This window comes from Notechis scutatus, chromosome 2 (assembly GCF_049901735.1).
Source record: "Notechis scutatus isolate UNSWTSFEM ecotype Mainland chromosome 2, rNotScu1.2, whole genome shotgun sequence".
NCBI lineage: Eukaryota > Metazoa > Chordata > Lepidosauria > Squamata > Elapidae > Notechis > Notechis scutatus.
The window spans coordinates 199,014,319-199,042,105 of NC_142010.1; the positions used below are offsets into that span (position 1 = coordinate 199,014,319).

A 27,787-nucleotide genomic window follows, 5' to 3' on the forward strand; every position below is an offset into this window, starting at 1 on the left:
GCATTTTGCAGATACATGCCAAGACTCTTAAATTATTAGTTTTTAGGAAATGATCTCACTATTTGCTTTACCCAACTGACAACACAACATGATTAATGTAGAATGCCACTTTAAAGAAGCTTCTGTGGACCTTTCATGTATTATTTTGAATAGTAGTAAATAAGGCTACTTGCTTTTTTTAAAAAGTTCAATTCAGTTACTGTTCTTTCAAGTCGAAGGGAGCAATTTGTAACAGAAGAATAAGCTAGCTGAATACTGATGCCTAATCAGCAATTCTGAGATATAATGCTACAGTAGAGAGAATTGCATTTTGGAGACATAGAACCCTGTGTTTAATTAAGCCATGGAAACCAGGAACAGATTGATCACCATGTCCATTGTCCTAAAGTGCTGTTCAGATGTAGAGCCATTCCATGCTCACATTTAGTTGATCTGGAAAAAAAACGCAAGTGTAAAGTGATACAGATAGTCCTCAACTTCTGACAATTGGGACCAGAACTTTTGTTGCTAAGCGATTTGGTTCTTAAACAAGTCATCATGTCACCGTGCCCAATTTTATAACCTTTTTTGCTGTGCTTTTTAGTGAACCATGCAGTAATTCAACAAATCCAACTTCTCTCAAGGACTTGTTAGAAGCTGGCTGGTAAGGACACAAAGGGTGATCATATGACCACAGGATCCTGCAACCATTGTAAATATATGCCAGTTGCCAAACACCCAAATTGTGAACATGTGACAGTGAGGATGCTGCAATGATTATAAGTGCAAGGAGTTAAGTCACTGCTTCCAAATGGGACAACTCACCACGGCCAACTTGCCATAGCCAATTCACCAAGGCCGACTTACCACAGCCAACTCACTGTGGGACAACTTGCCACAGCCAATTCGCTATAGGACAATTTAACTATTCAATTTAATTATTTAAAATAAATAATCATTTTAATTGTTGTCATTCATATTTCATTCTCTCCCTCCTTTTTCATCCTTTCTTTACTGATTCAATTCCACCATTTCTTTGATATTAACGTAACTTTTGTCCCACAGTGAGTTGTCCCACAGCAAGTTGGCTGTGGCTAATTGGCCCTGGCCAGTTGGCCACAGCGAATTGTCATAGACTCTCACAGCACTGTTATACTTTCAAACAGTTGCTAAATGAATGTCTTAAGTCAAGAACTACCTGCACCGAACAAGAGCCACCAGTGTTAGGTCCACACATATAGCAAAGTAATGTCAAGCACTGCTATGCATAGCATCCTACTGCTAATGAACATATGTTGCTTAGTGTAGCTGACATTTGTCAAAGTCTTGTTCTACTGTCTTCTTTTTCAAACATGGAGTTTGGAAAATTAAAGAGGATAGTATAGTGCTACCGTATTTGAATCAGAAATCAGACAAGGATTTTTCATACTAAAATATTTTATTTCATTAAAAAATTATATATACCAATTGTAGATCTTGAAGTTTAAAAGTGCCAAAATATTAGGTTGCCCTCAAAGACTTGGACAATTTACAACACTATATACATATACACAGGTATGTAACAGGAAAAAATATTTTTACCAAATATTCAGAAATATGCCATTATCAAGAAGCACTTCATATTTCTAAAATTATAATAAATCTACTACTAGTTTTATAATAATAATAAGAGTATCTTAATGTATATAAAGGCCAGCCCAGCTAAAGAACTGGCAGCTGTGAGTTCACCTTTGTTATGTATATAACAATATACATAATTCAGCAATTGAATTATGTAGCTATAACAGTAAGAAAAAATATAATTAAGATGGACTCTCCATTGTTATCAAATCCAATTTCCTCAAGTTTATTAAACTTGCTTTTTATTCTTTTTGATAAAATAAAACCCCAGCTTCTATGACACAATTGCTTAATAGGCCCATTGCAATGCCACCTGTCAAGCATTTCGGAGTGTTGATTTCATGCAACAAATCAGAATTGTACATATTCATAATTTACCTATTAAGCTCAATCAGATTTTACTTGAGCTAAATCTTATTTAATGAAACCTTGTTACTGTCGATATTTGCACTCTCCGGAGAACCTGTCTATATAATTTGAATGCCATCCATGATTAAGCTAAATGCTCTTTATATTAATTCTGGTCATTTTCATAGGACTGCTGTGATCAAAGATCCACAAAGTAGTCTTCACAGCTATTTAAACATACAAAAAGGGAAGACAGTGCAACATCTGTTAACTGGCCTTTATAACTTTGGAGAAAATGCAGGAATATTTTCTTTGGAAGTACAAATAATATTAAACTGAAAAAAATCCCAGCAATCTGCCCTCTTGCAGCCAATGGCCATTTTGACTCATATGCAGCAATTGCTGGTCATGATATTGACAAAATGTGGTCATCAGGAATGGTGAGAAGAGCTTCCTTCATTTGATTCTGTTGCCGAAGGATTGCTTGTTTTCATAAGACTATTCTTCCTAAGAGTTCTGCGTGGGCAGTTCATACCTCCTTATACTAGAATTCTTGAAAGAATCTCTGAAATGAATAACAATGATAAAATCATTTTAAAATGTGAAAATGGAAATGTGTGTGGAAAGAGAGGGAGAGAGGTTTTAAAAAGACAAAGAACATTCAGTCTGCATATAAAGTCTTTCTTGGTGTCAGTAGACAGAGAAAAAATATGCTATTCCCTTGAAGCAGAATTAATATATTTCTGAGAAGTACTTATTATTCAATATACTCCTTGTTTTATTATTATATGACTGATTACATAGCTATATATTACTGCAACATATTTAAATAGTGCACCATCTTATATAGAAACAACTAGAAGGAAAGACATGATCTATTCAAATATTGAATACTATGTTCATATAATGTAGCCTTTAAATTTAAATGGCTATAGTATAAAATGTACATCATCAAAATCCAGAGGATTTTGCCTCTATAGAAATATAAAAATAGAAACACAAATCAGGCTAAAAATTAATTTGGGGAAAACATCTATAGGTTTTGGCTTTTTGCATTTTTTAATCTAGGCTAATTCTTTAAAAGCACAACTTATTTTCAATTTAGAAACAGTTGAATTATATTTGCTGTATCCCAAAGATACATTTCGGCTTAGATGGAGACAGGATATCTTCTCCGTTTAGCAATTGTAACTTAAATCAGGAATAGGATAAAAATTGTTTTCTGCATTATAAGGATTATCTCAGTTTAGTGTGCAAATCTAATTTTATTAAGACACTGTATAAGAAATTCTGATGACCTGATCCTGACTGGATGCTCCTCACTCCTGTGTAACACATGCCTTGATGCAGTCAGCATCCAAAATATAATATTGTTTTAATACCTTGAAATACTGTTAAATTTCACAAGAGGTTTATATAGCTCTGGGATTTTCCTCCTAATCATTGGTCTGAGGCTGTTTTCTAATTTCTCATAGTTCTTCTTCAGTTCCTTGTGATATTCTTTTTGGTCAGGGGTAATCAGGTGCCGGTTTTTTTCCAGTGCTTCTCTACACCTGTTGCCCAAATAATGGAAAAAAAACAATTACTTGGTGATGGGTTACACTTAAGCCACGTGTAGTGACATCAAGCACTTGACCAGAATATGTATATTAGTGACCTCATTCTGAAAAAGTAGGATGGGAAAAGATGAATATTAAAAGTAACATACTTCTTATGTTCAAATCGGAGGCAATCTCATTATTAGTTTTCCTTCTATAAATGTAGAAATATGCTTTATCAATGATTACTGTATAATGCAGTGCAGATCCTGTGACTTTTTACTTGTTAGATGTATGCCCTCCCACCTTTTCTGTAGAAGCTTAAGGCCACCAATATGAGGTTATTTCTTCATTTTGTCTCCATAACAATAAGCCTAGGAGGTTCATTGGATTGAATTATTAGCCCTCATTATGAAGCCCTCTCGCACCCAAATCTGCTAGTACAGACCCACTCAGGGTAATTACAAGATTAACTGATTTCTCTGTCCTCTTTACTTACCTCATTATAAACTCTTTGAAGCATAATCTCAGCTTATTGTGATGTCGGTAAAGGTTTGGATCATCTGGAATCTCCGCCAGAAACACTTGGGCTACCTCTAGTGGTCCCTTATTAGAATAACATTTAACTGTATTAGGGAACTACATTTTGTTATCTATAGAAATATTAGCACGTAACACCCAATAGAAGAACAAAAAGGGCCTTTTCATTGGGCGATGAATTTTCAGGGAATCCCAGGTGCAATAGAATGGGGGGGAAATAAAAAGAAAATCATCACCAGGAAACTACTTAATGGTAGCAAAATTATAAAATCACCTAGATCAGAAAGTGAATGCCAATAGATTATACTCCTGGTAAGAGCCTCAGGAATCATTCGATGATGTGAGCAACAATGAAAAACTTAAGTTTATTTCAGGAATGGGTATGTGCACACATAGTTATGACATTTTCATTGTTGTTGTTTCCCCAATATGCCAGTAAGGCTGAACAAAAAATAGTACTCTGCAAAGCATAGGAATTTTATTATGTATCCTTATGTACCTGGTTAACGGTAGCTCCTACAGAACCTTGAAGGACCATCTGGAGCATTTTGGCATCCGGAGGCACTTGGTTGGTGGCAACTGCTAGCTCAAGGGTTTTCTTTTGCATGTCTTCGATTGCTACTTCAATTGGCATCAACACGTACTGAAATCAAAGATAGCCCGTTCATTAATAAAATGCAGACATTAATAAAATAAAAGTCTGGAAGACAAGCACAGGGCCACACAGGTACACTGGAGCAGGGTTTTTCCCCCCAAGAATTTGAGAGATTTACTTTGTGTTATCTCTAATCCCTTTTTAAGGACTTGACTATGATATCTGGTCTGCAAAGCATCAAGGTTACTTAGTAAATGGCAACAGTGACCCAGCATTTTCTGTATCTCTTTTGCCATTTAGGGATCCTAAGCATTTTTGCAGTCTAGGTATTGTAGCCTATACACTATAAAGTTAAAAAACTTTATAGTAAAAACACTTTATAGTTTTAATAGTTTTTCCTGGCCTTAAAATGACTAAAAATTGTATCTTCAGCAGTTGTGATCAGAGGAAATTCCAAAAGTAGGACAAAGGTACAATACAACCCTGAAGCTACAGATTCACTGCTCCTTCTTAAGATATGTGCATTACCTCCTCCTTTTGAATTACGTTGATTCTAGTTTTGATGTAAGGAAAAGCATGCATTGTGGTCAAAATGGTCTTCCTCTTATACTGTTCACTCAGCTCTCCTCGTGGACGCCCATCCTGAGTAAAAGGGGTGGTGTACATAAATCGTCGAAGATTGAAGTTTTTCTCAAAGGGGGTCACTCTGTCTTTCATCTCATAGTCATCAAAGTATGGTTCCACATAGGTAATCTGTATATAGGCCTGGGGAGAAGGTAGAGTGGGTAAGTCTTATATGTTAATTATTACTAAGATTCATCACACAGTCAGCTAGATATTTAGACCGGATTTGATATTTTTATCCATCTATTGAGTTCTTCCCAAGGATCTTAGACAGGCAGCTCTTGTTGTCTGATGGTGCTGAAGGTATTGTCACAGGATGTAATTATTATTATTTGGGATCTTCACCTTAGTGTTGCCTCCTGGTTACTGCCTGGAGTCGTCCCTCCTTAATTTTTAGCAAGGTTTCTCAGACATAGTTTGCCCGTCTGCTTCCTAGGCAGAGAGCGAAAGAGTGATGGCTCAAGATAACTCACTTAGCTTCATGCCCAAGGCGGGACTACAACTCAGTCTCCTGGTTCCAATGTGATGCCTTAACTACTGCACCATGTAGGGCCTTGTAGGTTAATTATTATCAAGCTCAAGGCTAAAGGGAGTCACACATGAAAAAGAGAAGGTATTTGTTATGCATGTCCTGTATCCTATTCTTATTTAGTTGACATTCATTAGCAATCCAGCACCCACCATGCAAGACTGGATCTTGAAAGACCACTTGCAAGACTGAATTCCAGTCTCTCTCTGCCATACTATTCTGGGATGTTCACCATAGGCATCTGGATCCTGCAATACTGTGCTGGTGCCTTCCCAGCCTCTACTCCCTTTTCATTTGGACAAACTTGTCTTAATTTAGGCTCAGACTTTAGGGGCTTTTAACTGCAAAATAAAAGTTAGAAGTAATGTTACCATACCTTTCTGGGATCTAACTTGTTCTTTTCCACAGGAATAGAGTCTTTGATCACAACAATGCGATCTTCTCCAAAGCACTGACCATAAAATCCCTGAGAAGGAAACAAAATCATGAGTATAGATAATACGTACACACACAAGTCTACGGAATAAGTCAAGTGATAAGTTGAAGTGTGTTTTTTTGACATTTAAAGTCCTACATGACACGGGGCCAGACTATTTGAGGCACTATCTCTCTCCGATTAAATGAACACATCCCATCATATCCAGTAGGAGAGGAAGGATGACACCTAAGAGATGAACCTTTTCTGCTGTAGCATCTCTCCTTGGGAGAGAGCCATGGTGGCACAGTGGTTAGAATGCAGCACTGCAGGCCACTTCTGCTGACTGCCAGCTGCCAACAGTTCGGCAGTTCGATTCTCACCAAGTCAAGGTTTTCAACCTTCCATCCTTCGGAGGTTGGTAAAATATGGACTCAGATTTTGGGGGACAATATGCTGACTCTATAAACTGTTTAGAGAGGGCTGTAAAGCATTATGAAGCAGTATGATCATTGGGAAGTGTTATTGCTAGTGCTATTCATCCCCCCCCCCCCGAGGGGAGGCTAGCCCCCGTCCTTATAGCTTTCTGGAAAGCTCTCACAACATGCTTTTTTTTTTCATCAGTCTGAGAATTCTGTGGCAACAGGAAGACCATTCATTGGCTGCACCACATATAATATGCTGATTTTAACCCCCTTGTGATCTTGTACTTATTTATGTTTAATTATTTAAGTGCTTTAGGTGGCTTTATAATACGTTTGAAAAAAGAAAAAAAGGCTACCCGAGCTGAAGTGAGAACCAACATAAGCAACCTACTCCAAAGCATTAAAAGGACAAAAGATTAAATGCATCCAAGGAATTGGTGAGGTCGACTATAGTACATCCAGGGAATAGCAAAAATAGCAGAGTACATTTTATTGCATTATAACTAAACACCTGCAGATAACACTGATGCTCCTGATTATGGCCAGAGACTCACTCATCACATTCCACAAGAGAGTTTGGCAACAGTTGGCTTAGAAAACCAACCCTAAGCTCCCGGTTTCAAAATAAAAATAATATTTAGTGAAATAAAATCTCCAGATCTGCATGAATTATAAATCCCAGAATCCCCAGAAGGCCTTGTAGGGGCTGCTGTCCCATTACAATTGGGGGGGCATGACATCGGGTAAGATTAGTTTAGGAGACTATAAACAAAATTATTCCTTTACCGTTTCTATTCAGTTTATAAAACTGTATCTTTCTGAATAGTCTTTTGCTACATTTTTAAAATTATAGGTATAATTACCTACCTCCAATCGGTGAGATACCTCAGGAAGTTTGGTTATGGCAGGCTCTTTATAAACAAACTCCTGTTCATCCAGATCTCCAAAGATGGCTCCATAGAAACCAACACGGAAATAAGTCCCAAACATTCTCTTTTGACCCTGATTGATGATTACAAAATCACTGAAATAAACCTGTCTTTTTTGCAGCAGTTTTCCAAAGAGCAGTTGTGTTTTACTTTGAAGTGTGGCCTAGAAGAACTGACGAGATCAGGGCTCTCCAAACTTGGCAATTTTAAGACTTGTGGACTTCAACTCCCAGAATTCCCCAGCAGCATGGCTGGCTGAGGAATTCTGAGAGTAAAGGACACAACTTTTAAAGTTACAAATTTGGAGAACTTTCTGTTGTGAAAATCATTTCTTGGAATTTTATTGAAGGTGAATTCTGGTCCCATTCACAACACTATCAAAGTTAGCTACTTGTTTTAGTACCTGATCAACAATGTGTCTGTCTGTATCTCAATCAATCAACCAAAGATTTGGAGCAATTTACACAAAGAATTACCAAGTTTGCAAAAAAAAAGTATGCCTCGTAGCTGAATGTAAATATATACAGAGCATTTATAACCTTACAAAGCTTTTTAGCTATTTGGGAAAAAATACTGTAGTGGAATCCTATGTTAATACAAATAGCACAGCAGACAGGTATTTATTGAATAGCACATCCTCATTAAAGTGAAATTTTAAGCAGGGGGGAAAAAGGGTTGTACAGGTAATCCTCAATTTATGGCCACAATTGAGACCAAAAATTCCATTGCTAAATGAGACAGTTGTTAAGTGGCTTTTGCCCCTTTTTATGACCTTGCTTGCCACAATTGTTAAGTGAATCATTGCAGTTATTAAGAGAGGAACATGGTTGTTAAAGGAATCTGGCTTCCCCTTGATTTTGCTTCTCAGAAGATCACAAAAGGTGATCACATGGCCCTGGGACACTGCAACCATCATAAATATGAGCCAGTTGGCAAGCATCCAAATTTTGATCACATGATCATTGGGATGCTGCTACGGTCATAAGTGTGAAAAACAGTCACTCTTTTTAGTGCCGTTGGAACTCTGAATGGTCACTAAATGAGTGGTTGTAAGTCAAGAACTACCTATATTGCAAATATCCTTATCTTCCTAATCAATATGCAAATACTGTAGCCCAACAACAGGAAAAGTACCTTATTTATTATGCTCTCAAAAGCCTTTTGGAGTTTACTGTGAACAGAAGAAAGCTTCCTAAAGTCTCGATTTGTTTCCAAAATGGGGATGACAATCTTGTAGACCTCATTGACAATTTCATACAATCCTCCCTTGTGGAAACAAGAAACATTTTTTAAAATACTTTCAATCGTTCATCAGAAAATTACCACAGTTAGAGCATCATGACTGACTAAGAAATGTTTGCTCAGCTGTACACTGTTTTCCCCAGCGAAGCCACAGTGACAAGGCTCACATGCTCACAAACCTTGTGTTTTCACACCGTGCTAAACAAAACCAAGCAAAGTGCACCACTGCTTAATGCGCTGTGTAAATCAGACCACTGCTAATGTGTAAATTAAGGCTGTACTCAATTCAGACAAAATCTTTTTGATGTTGGATTTGATATAGCTAGAATTAAAATGATATGACGTGGAATATGAATGGTGACTATATCACTTTACTACAAAATGGTATTGAAATGAGATTGTCCGCACAAGTGACTAAACCAGGGATGTCCAACCATGGCAATTTTAAGACCTGTGGATTTCAATTCCCAGAATTTCCTAGCCAATTCTGGCAGTCGAAGTCCACAAGTCTTAAAGTTGCCAAGGTTGGACACCCCTGGACTAAACAAAGAAAGAAATATACTTAAATTTACAGAGCTTCAGGATAATTTCTTTAAGCAAAGAAGTCAACCAAAGTCTTTCTTTATTCCCATGAATACAACAGTGCCTTCATGTACCCACCCACATTAGGTTTTAAACCAAGCAATTCAAATAAGCAGGACATAAATATTTTAAATTAAACAATGTCATTTATTAGGAAATATTTCTAGCACCCCCGTGGAAATGCATATGGCTCCTCTCCACAACAGTTCTACAAATCTTTGAAAAGCTGGCTTGGCTCTCGGGCCTGGCGTTAAGATGGCTGTCAAGCCTCAAGTTAGTTTTTTTTTTTTTTGATGCATTGGATTGTTTGTTCTAGATGTGCATGCCTTTTACTTTCATTTTATTGATCCTGCTTTTAGAGATGTAAGCTGCCTAGAGTTGCAGCAGCCTGTAAATCCAATTAAAGACATATATAAATAAACAAAATAAATAAAAGACGGAGTACTGCTACTCACAGTGTTAAAAAGCTCAGCAGCATTTTCCAGCAGTCCCACCAACCCGTGCTCTGAGAAATATCTTCCAGAGCAAACTCCATCTTCATCTGGAGACAGGATATCATCCGAAACAGCGGACTCTTCTAGGACATTGGAGGAAATATTCTGAAAAGGAGAACAAGAAGTTACAGAATAGACAACTCTGAATATTGTATTCTAATGGAAATCTTTCTTTATTCCTTTTACTTTTGTTTTATATTATTAAAATATAATCTGGCAAAAAGAAAAAGAAAAAAACTCCACCAAATTTTACCGACAAATATTCGTTTTTTTCCTTCATCTCTCATAACTCAAGTAGTAATATATGTGAATGCTCATTTTCAGTTTGCATAGGAAAATATTGTTTGCCCACCAACAGTCTTATTTCCGAAATAAATCATTGATTTTAACTGGACTTTGTGTTAAGGGGAGGAACTTTTGCAATTAAATATCCTATCTAGAATGATTTACTTAGTAATTCATCTGCTATATAACATGCTGTAGCTTCAGAATTTCATTTGAAAACTTGTACAGACAAGCATGTTTAATAAGATTGGCATAGGCCAGTTTCAAAGTATTCAGGATGGCTTTTGAAACTTAAGAACACGATTCACTGCATAGGGAACATTACAACATGCTAGAAAGAAGACTGAACTTAAGGTAAGGATGGAAAGGTTTTATCCTTAGGTTTTGTCAAACTTGGAATGTGTGGGCCTTGGATGTACACATTTATATTCTCCATAACTTCAGGTTTGGACAAGGGACCACATCTCTGCCCAGAACTCTATATCCCTATAATAAATAATAGGATAGGATAAACAGGGTAAAATAATTTTTAAAATATCTGTGTAGTGTTTTCTCTTCACAAGTCCACTGCTTCTGTAGCATGCTTCTCCTGATTTGCATTCTGCTTTGTTAAGATTCACTCTTAACAAAGAGTGAATAAGTTAGGATTCACTTTAACTTTTTTCCTGTTCAGTTGTGTCCAATTCTCAGAGACTGCCTGAACAAAACCTTTCAGTTTCTTGCCAAGGTTTTTCAGAAATGTTTGCCTCCTTTCTAGCGCCAAGAGGAAGTGACTGGTCCAATGTCACCTAATGGGCTTCTAATTCAAGGCAGGACTAAAATTTATGGTCTCCTGGTTTCTAGCCCAATGTCTTAATCATTATACACATGGTACACATAATGGCAAACTGGCTCTCTACTCTAAATTAGGTAACTTTTAAATTGATATCATACCCTGCCTATTTCTTTTGGCAAGTAGTGTGGCATAGAACAATAAGCTTTTGGATTTCTAAACTAATTATACTGAATATGTAGTTTTCAGTGTGCAGGTATGCTGAGTACATAGAAAGGATTTAAATCTTTCAAGCTTCTTATCTGCCTAGAAAGATTCATGCAGTACCAATAATGAGAAGTAGGCTGTTTCTCCCTGCTTTATTTCTGCAATCTGCTTTGGCTATTGGTTTTTATCCTGTCACCCTTGTTAAGCTTCAGTGAATGTGCTTAGCATTTGTGGGATCAATCTAGCTTAACCCAGGACATTACCTTGGTTACCCAGAAAAAGACTTGCATGAAATGGAGTAATTTGCTCCTACCTGGAAAGTGACACTTCCAACTGGCAGATAACTATGGTCCTCTAACATGCTCAAATATTCTGCCACAAGAGCAGCAGCATGAATGAGGCACATGGCAGCCTCTGTGTAGCATTTTTTCTTGGTGTGCTTCTCTGCCATGTTCTGAAGCCAGGTAAGCCTTAAGTCAGGTGAAGTTTGATACCCTTTGGCAATTCTAAGAAAATAACATGATAAAAAGAATGTTTGGTTTGGTTTTTTGCTTGAATGATGAACGATATCATATTATTGGATCTTGAACCATAGCATCTGGCTTGAAAATGGCAAGTAACTAGAAAATAATAATATTCTATACAATTTATCGTATCTCAATCTCTTTTACTACTAACAAAAAGGTTACATCAGAACTGCCTCATAAATATCTCTTTCCTTATGTTCTGCAACACATTTCTAATGAGCCCTTATGTAGATTTGTTTTTCAATGACACATTTATCAATAGACTAAATTCCAAAGGTAATTTTAATGAGCTTTTTATCATGCTGCCAAAAAAGAATAATCCTCTAATTATCAGATAATCCTCAAATTAGGATCATAATGGAGCCTGCCCATCAATGTCATAACTTGTGATGATTGTAAATTGGGTAACCCTGATTTTACAACCTTTTTGGGGTGGTAATCGTTAAGTGAATGCCATGGTTTTGTTATGCACACCCATGTTTCGCTATGGATTGCTTCTGCTGAGAAATAGAAGTAAACACCAGCTTTTGACAAAATCATTCTAAAACCTGGCCATGGGACCACAGGAGGCTGCAAATTACTGTAAATGAAGCCTGGTTGTTGAGCACGTGAAGTGTAGTCACATGAAAACAGAGGAGGGCAGTGGTGGGATTCAAATTTTTTTTACTACCGGTTCTGTGGGCGTGGCTTGGTGGGTGTGGCAGGGGAAGGATACTGTAAAATCTTCAGTCAGAGGTAGTATTTGCCAGTTCTCTGAACTACTCAAAATTTCTGCTACCGGTTCTCCAGAACTGGTCAGAACCTGCTGAATACCACCTCTGGAGGAGAGGCGTTCAAATCTGGGTCATTAGTACAGGTAGGCCACTTGTAATTTTTACGAGAAACTACACCATAGAATCAATTTATTTTTGTCGAATATATATACCAGTAAAAGGAATTAAAAACTTAATGAAATCCTAGATTAAAAACTTAGAATTAATAAGGAACCCTCTTCTCCAAGGAAGATGCAATAACCGCTTTGGAAAAATAGATATTCAGTACAAGACATCAGAAGTCTCTAAACTAGAATCTAAACTGTAAGTGATCTGAATGCAAGAAAAATGCTAAGAGTTTTCAACCTGTACATAAGATCCATAAGCATCTCTGGGTCTTCTTGAAACTGTCGCATTTTTACTGTGTCTGATAATATGCAATTCAGATTTTGCAACAATTCTTCCACCTAAATAAATTCAAACAAATTTTCAGGTTTTTCCCCACAGATTTAAAAAAAAAAAAAATCACTGATAAGGAAATGGACACCCCACCCCACAATGAAGAATATTGAAAATGGGGCTTCCGTTTACCAACAACACCTAACAAAAATGGGATCATATACTATAACTTCTAAAATATTACATTTCTTTCTTATTATATCATGTAAGCAATGTTCCTCAAGGATTGCAATGTGAGCACAGTGAGCAGCGTTTCAGTTCCAGTTCAATGTAATCTTATTTGAATTAGAATATATCACCATAACCAATCATGATAGGAACTCATCCTTTGCCTGAGGACTCAGCTTTTGTATTCTTGGTTTTTGACAAACTGGGAATCAGATCAAGAATTTTTCCATTAGCAACAGTTTCCTACTTCCTCCAACCTGATAAAATAGGGCTGATAGATTAGGGGTGGGGACTGGGGAAGTCAAGATATTTCATGATAGCCTGTTCCTAAAACATTAAGGAGTTTCCTAATTCAAACAAAAATAAATAACTGAACTGTATTTCCAGAAAGCTTTTCGGATTTGTTTGCTGGCTCAAATAAGCCAAGAACAAAAGGAGACAGGGACAAAAGACACATTTATTAAGTTGATATACTATTGTTTTATTCCTCAGGTTCTTTTAAATGTGATTCATGTCAGGCATCAATGGCATTATTTTTTGGACCTTCATGCCAACCGTTCCTTAACTAAATACAGCAGTATTTTCCCATCATTTTTATTACCAATTACTTCATCCTCTCTCTAGGGCAAGGGTTTCCCAACCTTAACAATTCTAAGACCTCTCGATTTCAACTCCCAGAATTTCCCAGCCAGCCATGGGGGAATTCTGGGAGTTCAAGTCCACAAGTCTTAAAGTTGCTGAGATTGGACATTCCTGCTCTAGGGTAATTTGCAAAGCCCAGTTTTGTAGAGGTTAGATGCTTCTTCCTTGCTTTGAGCAATAACAAGAAAAAAGAGCATTCTAGGAACTGCCAATAACCCTACAGTATTTTTGCTGAAGCTTTACTAAAAATTATTGGAGAGATTAGATATAGCTTTGATTGCTGAAGTAAGTGCCTTTGCTGCTGTTTTTACCTATGAGTAAGCAATACAGGTTTTGCCCAATAAATTTATCTAAATATAGGAAGTGTAAATTAATGCAAAAGAATTAAAGGCCACAAAATGCCTTACCTGTCCTGGGAGCAAAGTTGATTGCATTTCTAAATCTTCCTCTGCATATGCCAAAATGGTCCGTAATGACCTTCTGAGATATTCTTCATTAAATTCTGAAGTCTTACCAACCAGAGATGCCAGGGACATTGTCACTTGCATTTTCACTCTTGCAAAGTTCTTTTATAAAAGAGGGGTGGGGTGGGGTGGACAAATAATTGATTATGCAAATCAGGTGCATAGATTTTTCATTAGTAGAAAGTTCCTGTGCATGAGATTTAAAACATTTACAACTTTCTAGATCCTATACATAGAATTTTTTAGAATTTCCTTTTGAGTGAATGGGACAGAATCCTTATTTCTGAGACAGTCCTATTGAAAGCAACCACAGAATCAAACTTTAAGGGGGCATGCATAAGCGCACCAGCATGCCTACCATTTCTATCTTACTGTCCCCATTTATCTGTACTGACTTCCTTTGTTTATATTTATGTTTATACCTATACCTGCAATCTTGTACATGTTTAACAAACAAGGTTATGCTTTATTTATTTTACATAATGGCATATCCTTAAGCTATTCTACATTCAAGATTAAATAATGAGGTTGAGATATAATTAAACATTGAAATGTATGATCTTCACAAATCCAATTTATGCCGTTATTTGTTTCTTTCTATTCCAGTTATAGATTTGAAATTAAGTAATCCTTGATGGTTTACAAGATTGTTTTAAACAGGCCATCATTCTAAATTCTGAATTTCAGACTTACAACACTGACACGTGCAAAAATAATTATTGAAAATATGATCTTCATCCTATGGCAGTACCAATTTCCCCAAATCCCCCAAAACAATGCATGGAATACAGAAAGTTAATCCCTTTGCAAATAGTGAAGAATAACATTTAGCAAGTGGACCACCAAAAAAGAATGAAAGAAGAGGAATTATGGTAGATGTTAATTATTCTGTAAAAAGTAAGGAAAGTGAAAACACAAATTGTGATTCAGGCCACGACTAGAAGAAAGAGCATCATCTCTACTCTTACACTGCTGGAGCTGGAGCTGTATCTCATCAAGAAGTAAAGCGTAGCACAAGCTTGAACCCGAGTAGTATCAATACTGCTACTGCAGTGCTGCAGGACTTTCTGGCAGAGATCAGCACATTGCTCCACTTCTTCTTCAAAGAGCAGCTCTCCAAACTGCAGGAGAAAAGACTGTCAAACTAAACAGCATTGGGCTCTTCGGTTGGCAGGTGATTATAGAAAAAAACATTGCATCTCCTTTAAAATCCTTCACTTTTATGGCTGTAGAACTGTAGACCACAGGGGGAACTGTGGTCACCACAGCTCGGATTTACAACAACAGTAAAAATAAAATACCCAATCAAGACATTTTACAGGGAGGACACATTTCCATTATAAGGGTAGTCCTTGACTTACAACACCTTTCATTTCGTGACCATTCAAAGTTACAATGGCACTGAAAAAGAGACATGACCATTTTTCATACTTACGATCATTGCAGCATCTCCATGGACACATGATCAAAATTCGGACTCTTGGCAACTGGCTTATATTTATGACAGTTGCAGTGTCCTGGGGTCATTGGATCCCCTTGTTTGACCTTCTGACATACAAAGTCAAGGGGAAAGCCAGATTCATTTAACAACCATTTTACTAACTTAACTGCAGCAATTCACTTAACAACTGTGGCAAGAAAGGTCACAAAATGTGAGCAAAACTCACTTAACAAATATTTCGCTTAGCATCAGAAATGTTGGTATCAATTGTGGCATACATTGAGGACTACTTGTAGTTCTGGTGTCTTCAGAAAGTTATTAAAATTTGGGAAATGATTTAAAAATTACTTTTCATAAAGGCTCGTTAAGCTCTTTTATAATATTGCAAGCTACTCTTTATGGTATGTCATAAGACAAATATTAATACAGCACGATGCAATAAGATCTCTATAGAATAATGAGCAGTCTGCCTATGGAAGTTTTAATGAAGCATAGGAAAGACACCTCTTATGGGCAATTTAATTGGTTATCCTGCCCATTGCAGTGGGCTGTGTTACATAATCCTTCTGATTGCTTCCATTTTTACAATTCCATGATTCAGCAGATACCAATCTAGTCTGGCGTTCTGTTATCCTTAATGGCTAAGCATAGAGCAGGAGAATCATAGTCCTTCTATTGTTTCCTTCAGTAGCTAATATATTGAGACATGCTGTTTTTAGTTCTGGAGATAGCATGTAGGCACCCTGACTAATAAACTTGGTGTATACATTTGCCTCATTCTCTTTGAAATCCATGTAAGCTGGTGGCCATCATCAATTCTTGCAGTGACAAACTTCACTGTTTAAACTAAATGCAGTATGAAGGGGGTACTTAAGGATGTCTGCCCAGGATCTCCCACCACTCAACTTCAATGACTGATTCTGGATCCTGGGCCTATGACAAAGAGGGTTTGTCATATTGTAACATGCCTTTTCTTAAACTGAAAACTTCCAAGTGTAAATCTGCTCAGTTCCCCTGACCATTTTGATTGGCCTTTTCTATATCACTTTGGGAGATAGATTTCTTTTTTGCTTCTTGACCTTTATAACTTTCTTAGGCAATGAAAATCCAGATGAAGCAGTTATTTCACTGAGTTGCAAGCAGAGGGAGATGAGAAAAGGAGAAGAGCAATCAATGAGAGATCAGGTTTTCTTCTCTCCTAGAAAGATGTCCCATTGTTAGTTAATTGAGACTTAGCATTTAAAAATCATTATGTGAGCTACAGTTCTGCTCTTATTTCCATATCCCTCATCTTTTCGGTGGCATATCTTTTAGATCATAATAGCAATAGCACTTAGACTTATATATCGCTTTATAGTGCTTTTACAGCCCTCTCAAAGCGGTTTACAGAGTCAGCCTATTGCCCCCAAACATTTGGGTCCTCATTTTATCCACCTCAGGAAGGATGGAAGGCTGAGTCAACCTGGAGCCTGGTGGGATTTGAACTGCCAAACTGTAGGCAGCTGGCTGCAGAAGTAACTTGCAGTACTGCACTCTAACCACTGCGCCACAGAGGCTCTGTTTTATATATATAAAACATATAATATTGTATACAGAAGCCTGATGATGGCCGATGAGATTCTGCCGAAAAGTTGCTACAACTTTAAAAGCACAACTACAATAACATGGGAAAATACCCGAACAAAGCTGAATACCATATATATATATATGGTATTCAGCTTTGTTCGGGTATTTTATATATATTATATATCGGGTATTATATACATTTTCACATATGTGATTCTGGGCAGCTAAAAATAAAATAAAAACAAGATGAAATAATCAAAAATGTAAAAACAACAGCATAGAGTAGCTGCCAGGAACGTCCACAATGTCTCACAATGATATCAAGAATGAATTGGGCTTGGCCATACTCCCAGGGCCCAAGGTTAGATGGCTGAACCAACTTTTTAATGGTCAGGAAAAATCTAATCTCAAGGAGGATGATATTCCAGAGGGTGGGCACTACAGCAGAAAAGAATCTCATCCTGGGTCCCACCAGTTTGAACTCTTCAATGCATCTATTTTTTCATTGTGAGTTATTTTCTGTCTTATTGACAGACCTTTCCTTCTACAATTTGAGAACCTACAGTATTTTTCTGTATGAGTGTGGTGGCGCTGTGGTTTGAATGCAGTACTGCAGGCTAACTCACTGCTCATTCCAGGAGTTTGATTCTCACCGGCTCAAAGTTGACTCATCCTTCCATCCTTCCGAGGTGAGTAAAATGAGGACCCAGATTGTTGGGCTATAGGATGACTCTGTAAACCACTTAGAGAGGATTGTAAAACACTATGAAGTGGTATATAAGTCTAAGCGCTCTTGCTCTTGCTATAAAACAATTCCCCCGACTTGATGCTTCTTTCATACCTTGGAAATTGGGGACCATCAATTGATTGTTCATAATGTGCGTAACTTATTATCTGCAAAAAGCCAAGTTGAGGGCCCTTTCATTCCAACCACAATGTAACATTCTGTGGGAATGGAGCTGAGCTTCCAAACAGAGTGAGAAGAATGTAAAGACAAAATAAAGCCAACACTTACCTTGACAATTAATGCTCGGAGGGTTGCAAAGCAATGGGTCAAATAGGTTGTGCTCTGATCATAGCTCAGAGAATTTATGAGGACCTTCAACACACCTCCAAAGATGTTCACCTTGCAATCCATAGCTAATGTTGCCTGTTGAAAGAAAAGGGAGACTTCTTAGGGCCTTATGGCATACAAAAGGAGTCCCCAAACTTGGCAACTTTAGGACTTGTGGACTTGAACTCCTTCAATTCCCTTGAATTCCCTTGAGCTCATTCAATTCCCTTCTGGGAATTGAAGTCCACAAGTCTTAAAGTTGCCAAGTTTGGAGACCTCTGGCATACAATAATGGTTCAATCTTGTTTACTGTGGCATGACTTGCAATCCTACATGCTTTGGGGTTATGTTTATTCATTTAGGAATAAACCAGAACTGTTAATGACACTTTTTTCAGTTTTGAAGTTTATTTTATTTCTGTATTTGTTTCTTGATGTGATCTCACCTGAAATCTTTTAAGATGAGGGACAGTGGAAATAATTTTAAATGGAAAAAAGTATGTAAGACATCTAGTAAACAAAGTTTATGCCTCAATATGTTCTCATCCTCTTTTCTCTTTGATGCTATTTTTACTGCTGAGAACAAAATATGAGATTCTATAAACAATTTAAATTTCTATATGTTTTTAATTAAGACAATTCACTACAGCAATGCCAGTAGTTTTGTGAAGTTTCTAATAATTATAATATGTATCGCTGGGCTCCTCACAAAACCAGAACGAAAGTTTAAAAGTAGTCTGTTATAAGCTATTTGTGTATAATGCAGTTGTGCCTCTTCTCTTCACACTTCAGAGTCTTATTTGACAAATGCCACTTAGATTTCAATAATAAAATAAAATCCAGCCTTTTACAGCACTAAATTAGATTCATTCTAATGTGCTTGAAGTATTATCACAACATCTCAAAATATTAGAAATTCATTCTCTACACCACAATGGGTGGGAACTGTAAAGCAATTTAGCTTTGTTCCCTAGCATTTGGTTGTTGAGGCTATTTCTGTAAAATGTGTTTCAAAGTGTTGTTGTACAATCCAATGACAAAAAGACTAACTGAATTCTCCTGCATTTCTCTGGCTATAAGTATTAGCTGTCAGCCTTTTATAAGTTTCCCACCTGGATGATATTCTCTTGCATATCTAAGATGATCAGATTAGCTTCTGTAGCCAGGTTTCCACTAATCAGAGATTCTTGATCAATCTCAGCTTTTGTTCTGTAAGAGCAACAAATGTTATTAAACATTCACAAACCAATGAATACAATAATATCTTACATTACAGAGGTAATTTTCAGGATTGGAACCTATCATTAATCCTAGAAGTACCATATCTGGGTTTATTTTTAATATATGAACTTTTTTTGTTTGATATATTCAGCAAATGTAAGTGTAGTTTAATATAATGTTTTTAATCAACAACTAATGAAGAGTATTAACAAATCTTTGTGCTAATTGTGTTTGGCATCATTTTAAAAACTAATAAAGTGCCTTCAAAAAGTTGTGTACAATAAAGAGGGAAGTATTAAACATATGAAAAAATGTAGTATTGATTATGTGCCTTTGAGGTTTTTTGACTCCTAATGACCACCCACATAGTTCTTCTTCATGATAATCTATCCCAAACCAATTCTTTCTATTTTTAATGAAACAATAAAAATGAATGCAAACTAAAAATAAGGGGGGAAAGGACATAAGGTGGTTTCTTTTGTATATTCAGTGTAACGTCTTTTCCAGATCATTCTGATAGCCTTTCATTTTTATGAGCTGTGGTGGCACAGTGGTTAGAATGCAGTACTTCAGGCTACTTCTGCTGACTGCTGGCTGCCTGCAGTTCAGAAGTTCAATTCTCACCAGTTAAAGGTTCACTCAGCCTTCCCTCCTTTCGAGGTCAGTAAAATAGAATGCAGATTGTTGGGGGCAATATACTGACTCTGTAAACCACTTAAAGGGGGCTGCAAAACACTATGAAGTGGTATATAAGTCTAAGTGCTATTGCTATTTTAAATCCACTTTCAAATCTGTGTCAAACTTTTCAGGAAAAACTTGTTCCTCCTCCATAACATCTTTTAAACACAATCTATTTATAGAGATAGACACTCTTAAAATTAATTTCTGGGGCATTGTTCAAAAATATCCTTAAATATATCAAATGTTAAAATATTTGCTTTATTCTGTATTAGTAAGTCAAATTTAATTATTTTCCTTTAATTGTAATCTTTACTCCTTTCTAGTGTCCATCCTTCAAAGTACCAGCCTTTTCTTTGTCAATTCAAAGATTCAGTAATCGCTTCACAGCATAACAGCAATGGGTTCAGTTTACCATCTCAAAAATGAACATAAAAACAGGCCCTTGTATAATGTTGATGCACATTTGTGGAACCATGCTGGACACAGACTAACATACTGCAGAGCTCCTATCTGTATGTCAACTTTTGGCTTCCAATGCACATGAATGAGAGTGTGGGTTTTTCCTTAGCTGTTAGTTTATTGCTACATATACATACACCGGGCAAGCATAGTTGCTACATAAAATGAAACCCAACCCCGATCACATTGATTATCACACTGATTTTTACCAAAACACCAATCGCTAATGTTATAGTTCCAAGAAATGGCTTACGTTACTTTATCTGTGCAATGAATCATTGAGTTTCAAAACTTGCTATATAAAGTAAGAGAATTCAAATAAATCTAAAGTCAAATACATTTTGACTTCCATTCCTTGTATAAATTTTGGCATCTGCTTTAAGATAGTCCTTATTAGGACAGATGTTTCACACCTCATTCTGCAGGCCCTCACTGTTAAAATAAAGAAAAGAATGTGGCTTCAATGACTCTTTATTTTACTTAGTTTATTGTTTTACACGAAAGATTCCAAGCTGGGAGAAGAAATGCTTTCCTTTTCCTCAACTGTAAGAGCCTGGGGGGGGAGGGGGAACTCCATAAAATATAGTTTGCCTTTGTTGACAACTCCAAATCCACTTGAAACTGAAAATGGAGAAAGATACTGCCCTGTTTTCCATTCTATTTGTTTTTGGCTCTTGCAAACTCCAAGAGAAACAAACAAAAATTTGTGTATTCGTTTGAACAGGAATCTCTAGTAATTCCCATTTTATTTAGCATATCACCCAAAGGGATTCTGGTGTGTTTAAAACTACCATCCTTAAGCACTGGGAGCTTTTGCTACTGGTGACAGGAGAACAAAGGGATTTCAGAGAAATTTCTCTCCACAAAGTTTTACAGAAAGCTACACATGTAGCTAGCTGTTCAGGATGCTTTGAAGATAGAATTTCCTGCCTTGGTACAGGGAGTGAACCTAGATGTCCCTTGAAAGAAGCAGTTCTGGTAAAGGTGATATACATTCATTAAATTACTCACTTATCTTGCGTTTCGTTTGCTTGCCGCCACTGTGTCTGCTCTTTTCTCCATCGTAAGTTCTCATTCGACCCTGGGAGCCTATCATTCCCTGCAAGGGCAACATTCACAAATCACAAACTTTAATATCAACATTTCTCAGGCGATAGGAGCTTTTGCAAGAGGCTACATCCACTGGGATTGCAACCAGGAGAAATGTATCTTTTTGCCCGCAGAGGCAATGAGTAGATTTGATATGAAATTATTAAAATGTGACAGACGGGAATAACGTGTTCCCAAGACATACAAAGCACTGGCCACAGAATCAAGACAATTGTAAAGCAAACAAAATACAGACCAGATGTGAATAAAAGAATGACACTCAGAATCCAGCTGTGAGTGAGGTGCACGAGTCATTCATAGTCCATCCTCTTGATGAAAAAATATGTACAAACAATCTCCGCTGCTGCTTTTCTTCAAAGAAGTAGAAAGTTTGTAATGCACACACATAATCCTAAAAAAAAGCCTTTTTGAGGAGTTATTACTTTGAATATTATTTCTGCCAGATCTGACCTGCAAGCCACCAGATGAAAACAGCCTGTAGCCTCTTTTTGACAAATAAAACAGCTACCAATCTAGCAGCTAGCTTGAGTCCATTGTGTGGTTTGTACTAAATGGGCATTCAGAACTTGCTCCTAAAAACATTACTTTATGCAACTGAAGGTCAAGAACAAAATGAATAATGATTGAGTTCATTTGTAGATTTAGAGAAGGTGGATGAGAGGCACAAGCACCAATCAATTCAACTAACCTGATCTAGTATTTATAACCATTCATACCTTATTAAGATTGGTGAGTGCTTTTTGATCTTAGAAAAAATATAATTCTACTGAACCAACTCCCCATGTTCACCTCATGCTTCTGATACTTTTGCAATTTCCTTATTAAACTCTCTTCTGCCAATGAACTGATCCTGTTTCAGGATCCAATCCAAGGTTACTTTCAGCTGCAGGCAGATTTATTTTTTTGCCTTAGTGTTTCATTTAGAGTTTTAAGCCATCTGATAAGACCCATAGATAGGTTTCCTTCCCAAAGAAGGACAATGGTAGAGAAAAGAAGTGGTTAGGAATAACTCCCACATGACCTCAGATTCCTGATTACTAGCAAGCACACTGGGTGCAGTGTGCCTCACACTAAAAATAACTTCAGCGAGGACCATAAAAAGATTCACATTGTGTCACCCAACTATAAACACAGTCCTGATCAGCAGACGTATTATGCATATTATGTAGGAGTGCCAACTTCAGTTACATGTAGTCCTCAACTTACAACCATTCGTTTAATGACAGTTCAAAGTTACAACAGCAGTAAAAACGACTTACGACTGTTTTTCACACTTACGACCATTGCAACATCATGTTATTAACTTAGCTACTGCAGTGATTCACTTACCAAGAAAAGTCATAAAAAGGAGCAAAACTCGCTTAACAACTGTCTCAATAAGCCACAGAAATCCTGGGCTCAGTTGTGGTCGTAAGTCACGGACTACCTGCATTTATGAAGTAATAAAGGCAGGGTAATTACTAAGTGAGTATCTGGTAATAGCAGCTGCCAACAAGAGTCCGGATTTTGATTTTGATAGTAATATCCAACAATAACAGTTGTTCATAACAATCTCAAATCCATTCGCATCTCTGCCAAGTAACGCCAATGGCAAACGGTGCTGTTCTAGAATGTCTTGCTTTGAGGCTCTATTTTTGTTACTTTCTGAAAACTGTGGGAGGTGCAGGTAACATTTCTCCGCACTTCCAATGAGAAGAATAAACAGTCCAAGAACAACAGCAAAGACATACCAGCAAGGAACCTGCTCCGCTTCATCATTTCACCTCGGGCCCCCTCTCCCCTCAGCAATGCCTCTTCCAGACGAGCTTTGGCATCTCGTGATTTCTTGAGGGCCTGAGTGCTGACTTTGTCTGAGCTTTGCTTGCCCTGTCCAGAGAGAAGAATAAATTTACATCTCTAGGCAAGCATACTTCAGGACATAATAATGACAACAACCACATTACTGAAGCCTTTTAAGAGCCCAACCCAGAGTTTTGCCCAAGGATGCCGGTAAACATCCATCTGACAAATAAACTTTTGCAGTGCAGTGGTAACTCTTTGATTTGGACATAATTTCCTCTACCTTGTATTCAAAGCCTGAGACGCAGATGAAAAGAAGATCTAAGATCCGGTTCAGCTGTAGAGAGGAAAGATCGGCAATCCATTTCTGAATAAGGTTCTGGTCGGCATTCTTCATGATCCACAGGAAGCAGATCAAAAGATGACGGGTTGTCTCAGGACTTAATGTGTTGTATGATTTGCAGGACTGGAAAGACATGACATGAAAAGCACGTAAAGTAGCAAAAAGCAAATGTATCAGACGACTTCCAATACAGCAAAAATTTTACCACAGGAACAAAACATCACATTTTGAAATTGTGAGAGCTTCTTACTGTCAGCTTAGAATGTCTTTTCTAATTAACAGCCAAGAGCCATTTTTATTAGTTTTTATGTTTTACTAGTTACATTTATATCCTGACTTTCTTCCAGCTCAAGACAGCATACAGAGCACTTCCTCTTCCAATTTTTCCCTACAACAACCATCCTGTGAGTTAGGCTGAGTAAGAGTGTCTAGTTGGCTACTTTAATGGATTCCTGCAATAGGCAAGGTATTGGATTATATAATCTCCAAAATCCGTTCTTTTCGGCTTCCATGATTGAAACAGACTGGAACCTGGATCTCCCTGATCCTAATCCCAATATCTTTGTCAATTTACAACCCCAGCTCATTTTTAGTGGCGGTGCAAGTAGTTAGAATGCAGTACTGCAGGCTAGTTATGCTGATCACCGGCTGCCAGCAATTTGGCAGTTCATGTGTCACTGGCTCAAGGTTAACTCAGCCTTCCATCCTTCTGAGGTCAGTAAAATGAGGACCCAGATTGTTGGGGGAAATATGCTGACTCTGCAAACTGCTTAGAGAGGGCTGTGAAGTGGCATATACGTCTAAGTGCTACTGCTATTGCTATTATTGCTGTGCAAGGAATATCTTTATTTCAAATAGTAAGCAAGTTTTTTACTCGGCAGAAGCCAGCTCTTTATTTGATTAAAATGAAACTTCACTCATCACAGAACTTCTCAATGGAGTGACTTCTGATTCATGTAGGAAACGAAAACTTTCCAACATGATGTTATGATAAATGGATAAGGAAAAAGATATGGATAAATATCCTAGACCCCTGAGATGAAGATTTCTTAAATGGAACTCAATAAGGAACCCTTTTAGATGGGTTTTCTATAGGGCTGATGTCATTTTGTCAACTGAAAGCAGCTCTACTTCAAACACCCCACGACCAGATTAGTTTACACTGCTGCTTTACACAACGGATTAAGTTAATTTGCTTAATCACGTGCAGTTAGTCCCCTTAATCCAGGAGAGATGATAGAGTCTTCAGGATAGTTTGAACCATAACATCCATAATCCCTGGCCACAGTTAACACTGGCAGGGATAACTGCAGCGGTAGTTCAAAACATCTAGAGGCACTCTGCTGCCCACCTTCATTTTAGGTAGAGAAAGAGAAAAAGATTTTCCCTCTTGGAAAAAAATTAAGTGTACCTCGAATGCACATAATTACCAATCTAGCTCAAATCCGAGAACGAGAGAAGTTTTGACAGCAAGGCCAGTAATAGCAAATAACACTTCAAGATAAAATCATAGGAACATTATTCAGGAAGGGACTCCTGTAAAGTACTGTAAAAAGCCTTACCATCGTAAGCATAGAGGAGCCAGAAGATCGTACATTAAACTGATTCCCAGCAATAGCCAGAGCAATATTGTGGTTAATCTGGTTTGCCGATTCTTGTTCTTCATCTGGCCACGCAGCACGGCCTTTCCCATTGTGAACATCTGGAACTAAATTGGAAAGTGCAGGTTCTCTGAAAGGGTTTTTTGGCATGGTCCAAAGCTTTTTCCATAATTCTCCAGCCAAATACTTTTTGGATAGCTTATTCTCAGAGGAAGATGTATCAAGAATGTATCTAGTAACCAGTGAAATGCATTTATTTTGTTCTAACTGCTGTGGATTTTGATATACTGGTCAATGAATAAACATAGTACAATTAGGTAGCTAAAAACTTCTGAATTTGCAAAACTGAGTTGCGGCACTCCAATTTTCAAGAGCCCCAAACCTTCTTCTTCCTATCCTCCACTCTGTTTTTCTGACACGAGTGCTAGCCCCATGGAAGCAAGGGCAACAAAGTATTAAATATAACCAGACTGAAAATCCCAGAAATGCCAGGTTAAAGTTCCAAGCAACAATGGCATATTTAGAAATACTTCTACATTTCTGAATAATCTGCATCCTAAACAAACTTACATGAGATGGGCAGTGCAGAAATCTAAGAAACAACAAGGCTATTGCATATTAGCTGGAGTAGGATGAAAGCCTGTGAATTGTAATGTAAAGCCTATTTTCTACGTGAAAAAGTCCAGCAGTGAAAACAATGTGTCTTATATGTTTCTTGTGGATTTTTGAAATTTGTTCTGTCCCTTGATTAGGGTGAACTGGACTTTGTTTATTAATATTCCCACTGCTTAAAAGAGTTTTGTGTGCCATTACATTATAATCCTATGTATGCATGCACTATTTGATTTATATCCGGCCTTTATTTTTACAATTCAAGGTAGCTACCTAATTCTTCCTCTTCCTATTTTTCCCACAATATCCCTGTGAGGTTTGCTGGGCTAAAAGAGGGTGACTTTAGCACTTTACGTGCCTAATGGAAGATTGCAACTCACAGTTTCCTGATGTCTATTGTAGCATTTTAACCACTGGTTAATTACAGACTGGTTTTCTATATTTGAACAACAATGAGACAGAATAGTTAGTATAAAACTACAGCTGATGAGGTGTAAAATTACCAGTTCTCACAGCTAGAGAACAAAAAGAGATTAGAATTAATGAATTTCTTTACTTGGCAAATTTTAGAACAGATAATTTCTCTCTAGCAGTGTTCACAAGTGTTTTAAAACCAAGTAATACTTTATAGCTTTAGTTTCTGTGATTATGTGACCTTTGTTCCCTTTCTTCAATCTATCTGCTTCCTTCTCTTGTTTTCCTTTTCAGCCCTTGTTTTCCCTCTGACTATAATTGATTAAAACTGCCCCCTCTGTTTGCTCTTTTACCAATATTTTATGGTGTTCCCTTTGCTTGTCCTGAATTATATGACCTCAGAGCAGGATCAGCCATGGCATAAATTTCTCCATTCTGCCTGACACCGAAACAACAGATGGGAAAAAACACAACAAATGCACTCTCAAAAGCCTTTAGGCATTAAGAAAGTCATTTAGATGGGTGTATACAACACTAAAAAAGACAGTACACAAGAAAAATTTGAGAAAACAAAAGCTGAGATATTTGCTGCACATATGCAAATTGTTGGTGCTAACACCATTACCACTCAAAGTGTTACAATTACTGTTCTTGAAAATATGTACCTGGATTGAATGACATCTTTATCACATTTACACAGGAATAAAGTTGGAAACTGAACACAGATGATCTTGTCTGGTGCATAGCCAGTAGGCTAGGAAAGAAATGGAAATTGTCTTGCCTCACAGATAACAAGGGTTTTTTCCCCCTCTGAAGGACTCTATCCACATCTTATTAAAACCAGATCCTTAGAAGATGACCTTTGAGTACAAAAATTATGGGGTCCTGAGGAGTTTTATAGGATTTTGAAAAGACACACCTGCATTGCAAACTGGCAGACAGGTGCTAGATTTGCACATTTGAATGTATTTTTTTAAAAATCAGATCCAAAGTACTGTGTCATCCTAATATCTCTCTCTCAGTTTGCTATGGGCACTTAATAGATTAACAATTCTCTGTGGAGTTGCTTTTCCACATTTGTTTAACCACTACATCCCATTCATGAGTCCAATAATGTCGATGAAAAGATATTGGTTCTGTTTGTATGACACTGTTACCCATTGTTAACTGAACCATAGTTTATTAAACTAAATTTTCTGGGCTTTCATAATGACCAACTAATTATCATTAATGGGCTTTCGTAATGATCCACCTTCTGACAGTCATTCTCAGCAAAGTAAGAAGTGTTGGGGGTGGAGCGCCATCTACAGGACTCCAAAGGACAGAGGACGAATTATAAAACTCGGGGGTGGGGGGATCTGTCCAGGGAGC

The 27,787-nt window shown here is 37.3% G+C and overlaps 1 protein-coding gene across 2 annotated transcripts in view; it reads right to left on the minus strand.

Annotated features, from left to right (window-relative positions):
- Positions 1 to 2,055: 2,055 nt before the first annotated feature.
- The window catches only part of DOCK8 (dedicator of cytokinesis 8), an 84,005-nt gene continuing 58,273 nt past the window's right edge, over positions 2,056 to 27,787 (minus strand). For both annotated transcript variants that reach the window (XM_026675520.2, XM_026675513.2), the window contains 19 exons: positions 25,352 to 25,497; positions 23,730 to 23,912; positions 23,398 to 23,533; positions 21,569 to 21,656; positions 19,309 to 19,405; positions 18,159 to 18,293; positions 15,105 to 15,257; positions 14,080 to 14,238; positions 12,770 to 12,870; positions 11,438 to 11,630; positions 9,822 to 9,965; positions 8,677 to 8,808; positions 7,481 to 7,615; positions 6,150 to 6,239; positions 5,149 to 5,385; positions 4,525 to 4,668; positions 3,985 to 4,091; positions 3,330 to 3,500; positions 2,056 to 2,512 (listed from right to left, as the gene is read on the minus strand). In XM_026675520.2, the coding sequence (XP_026531305.1) occupies positions 2,455 to 2,512; positions 3,330 to 3,500; positions 3,985 to 4,091; positions 4,525 to 4,668; positions 5,149 to 5,385; positions 6,150 to 6,239; positions 7,481 to 7,615; positions 8,677 to 8,808; positions 9,822 to 9,965; positions 11,438 to 11,630; positions 12,770 to 12,870; positions 14,080 to 14,238; positions 15,105 to 15,257; positions 18,159 to 18,293; positions 19,309 to 19,405; positions 21,569 to 21,656; positions 23,398 to 23,533; positions 23,730 to 23,912; positions 25,352 to 25,497 (2,609 nt within the window). In that variant the 3' untranslated portion in view covers positions 2,056 to 2,454. The remainder of the gene's footprint in view (positions 2,513 to 3,329; positions 3,501 to 3,984; positions 4,092 to 4,524; positions 4,669 to 5,148; positions 5,386 to 6,149; positions 6,240 to 7,480; positions 7,616 to 8,676; positions 8,809 to 9,821; positions 9,966 to 11,437; positions 11,631 to 12,769; positions 12,871 to 14,079; positions 14,239 to 15,104; positions 15,258 to 18,158; positions 18,294 to 19,308; positions 19,406 to 21,568; positions 21,657 to 23,397; positions 23,534 to 23,729; positions 23,913 to 25,351; positions 25,498 to 27,787) is intronic.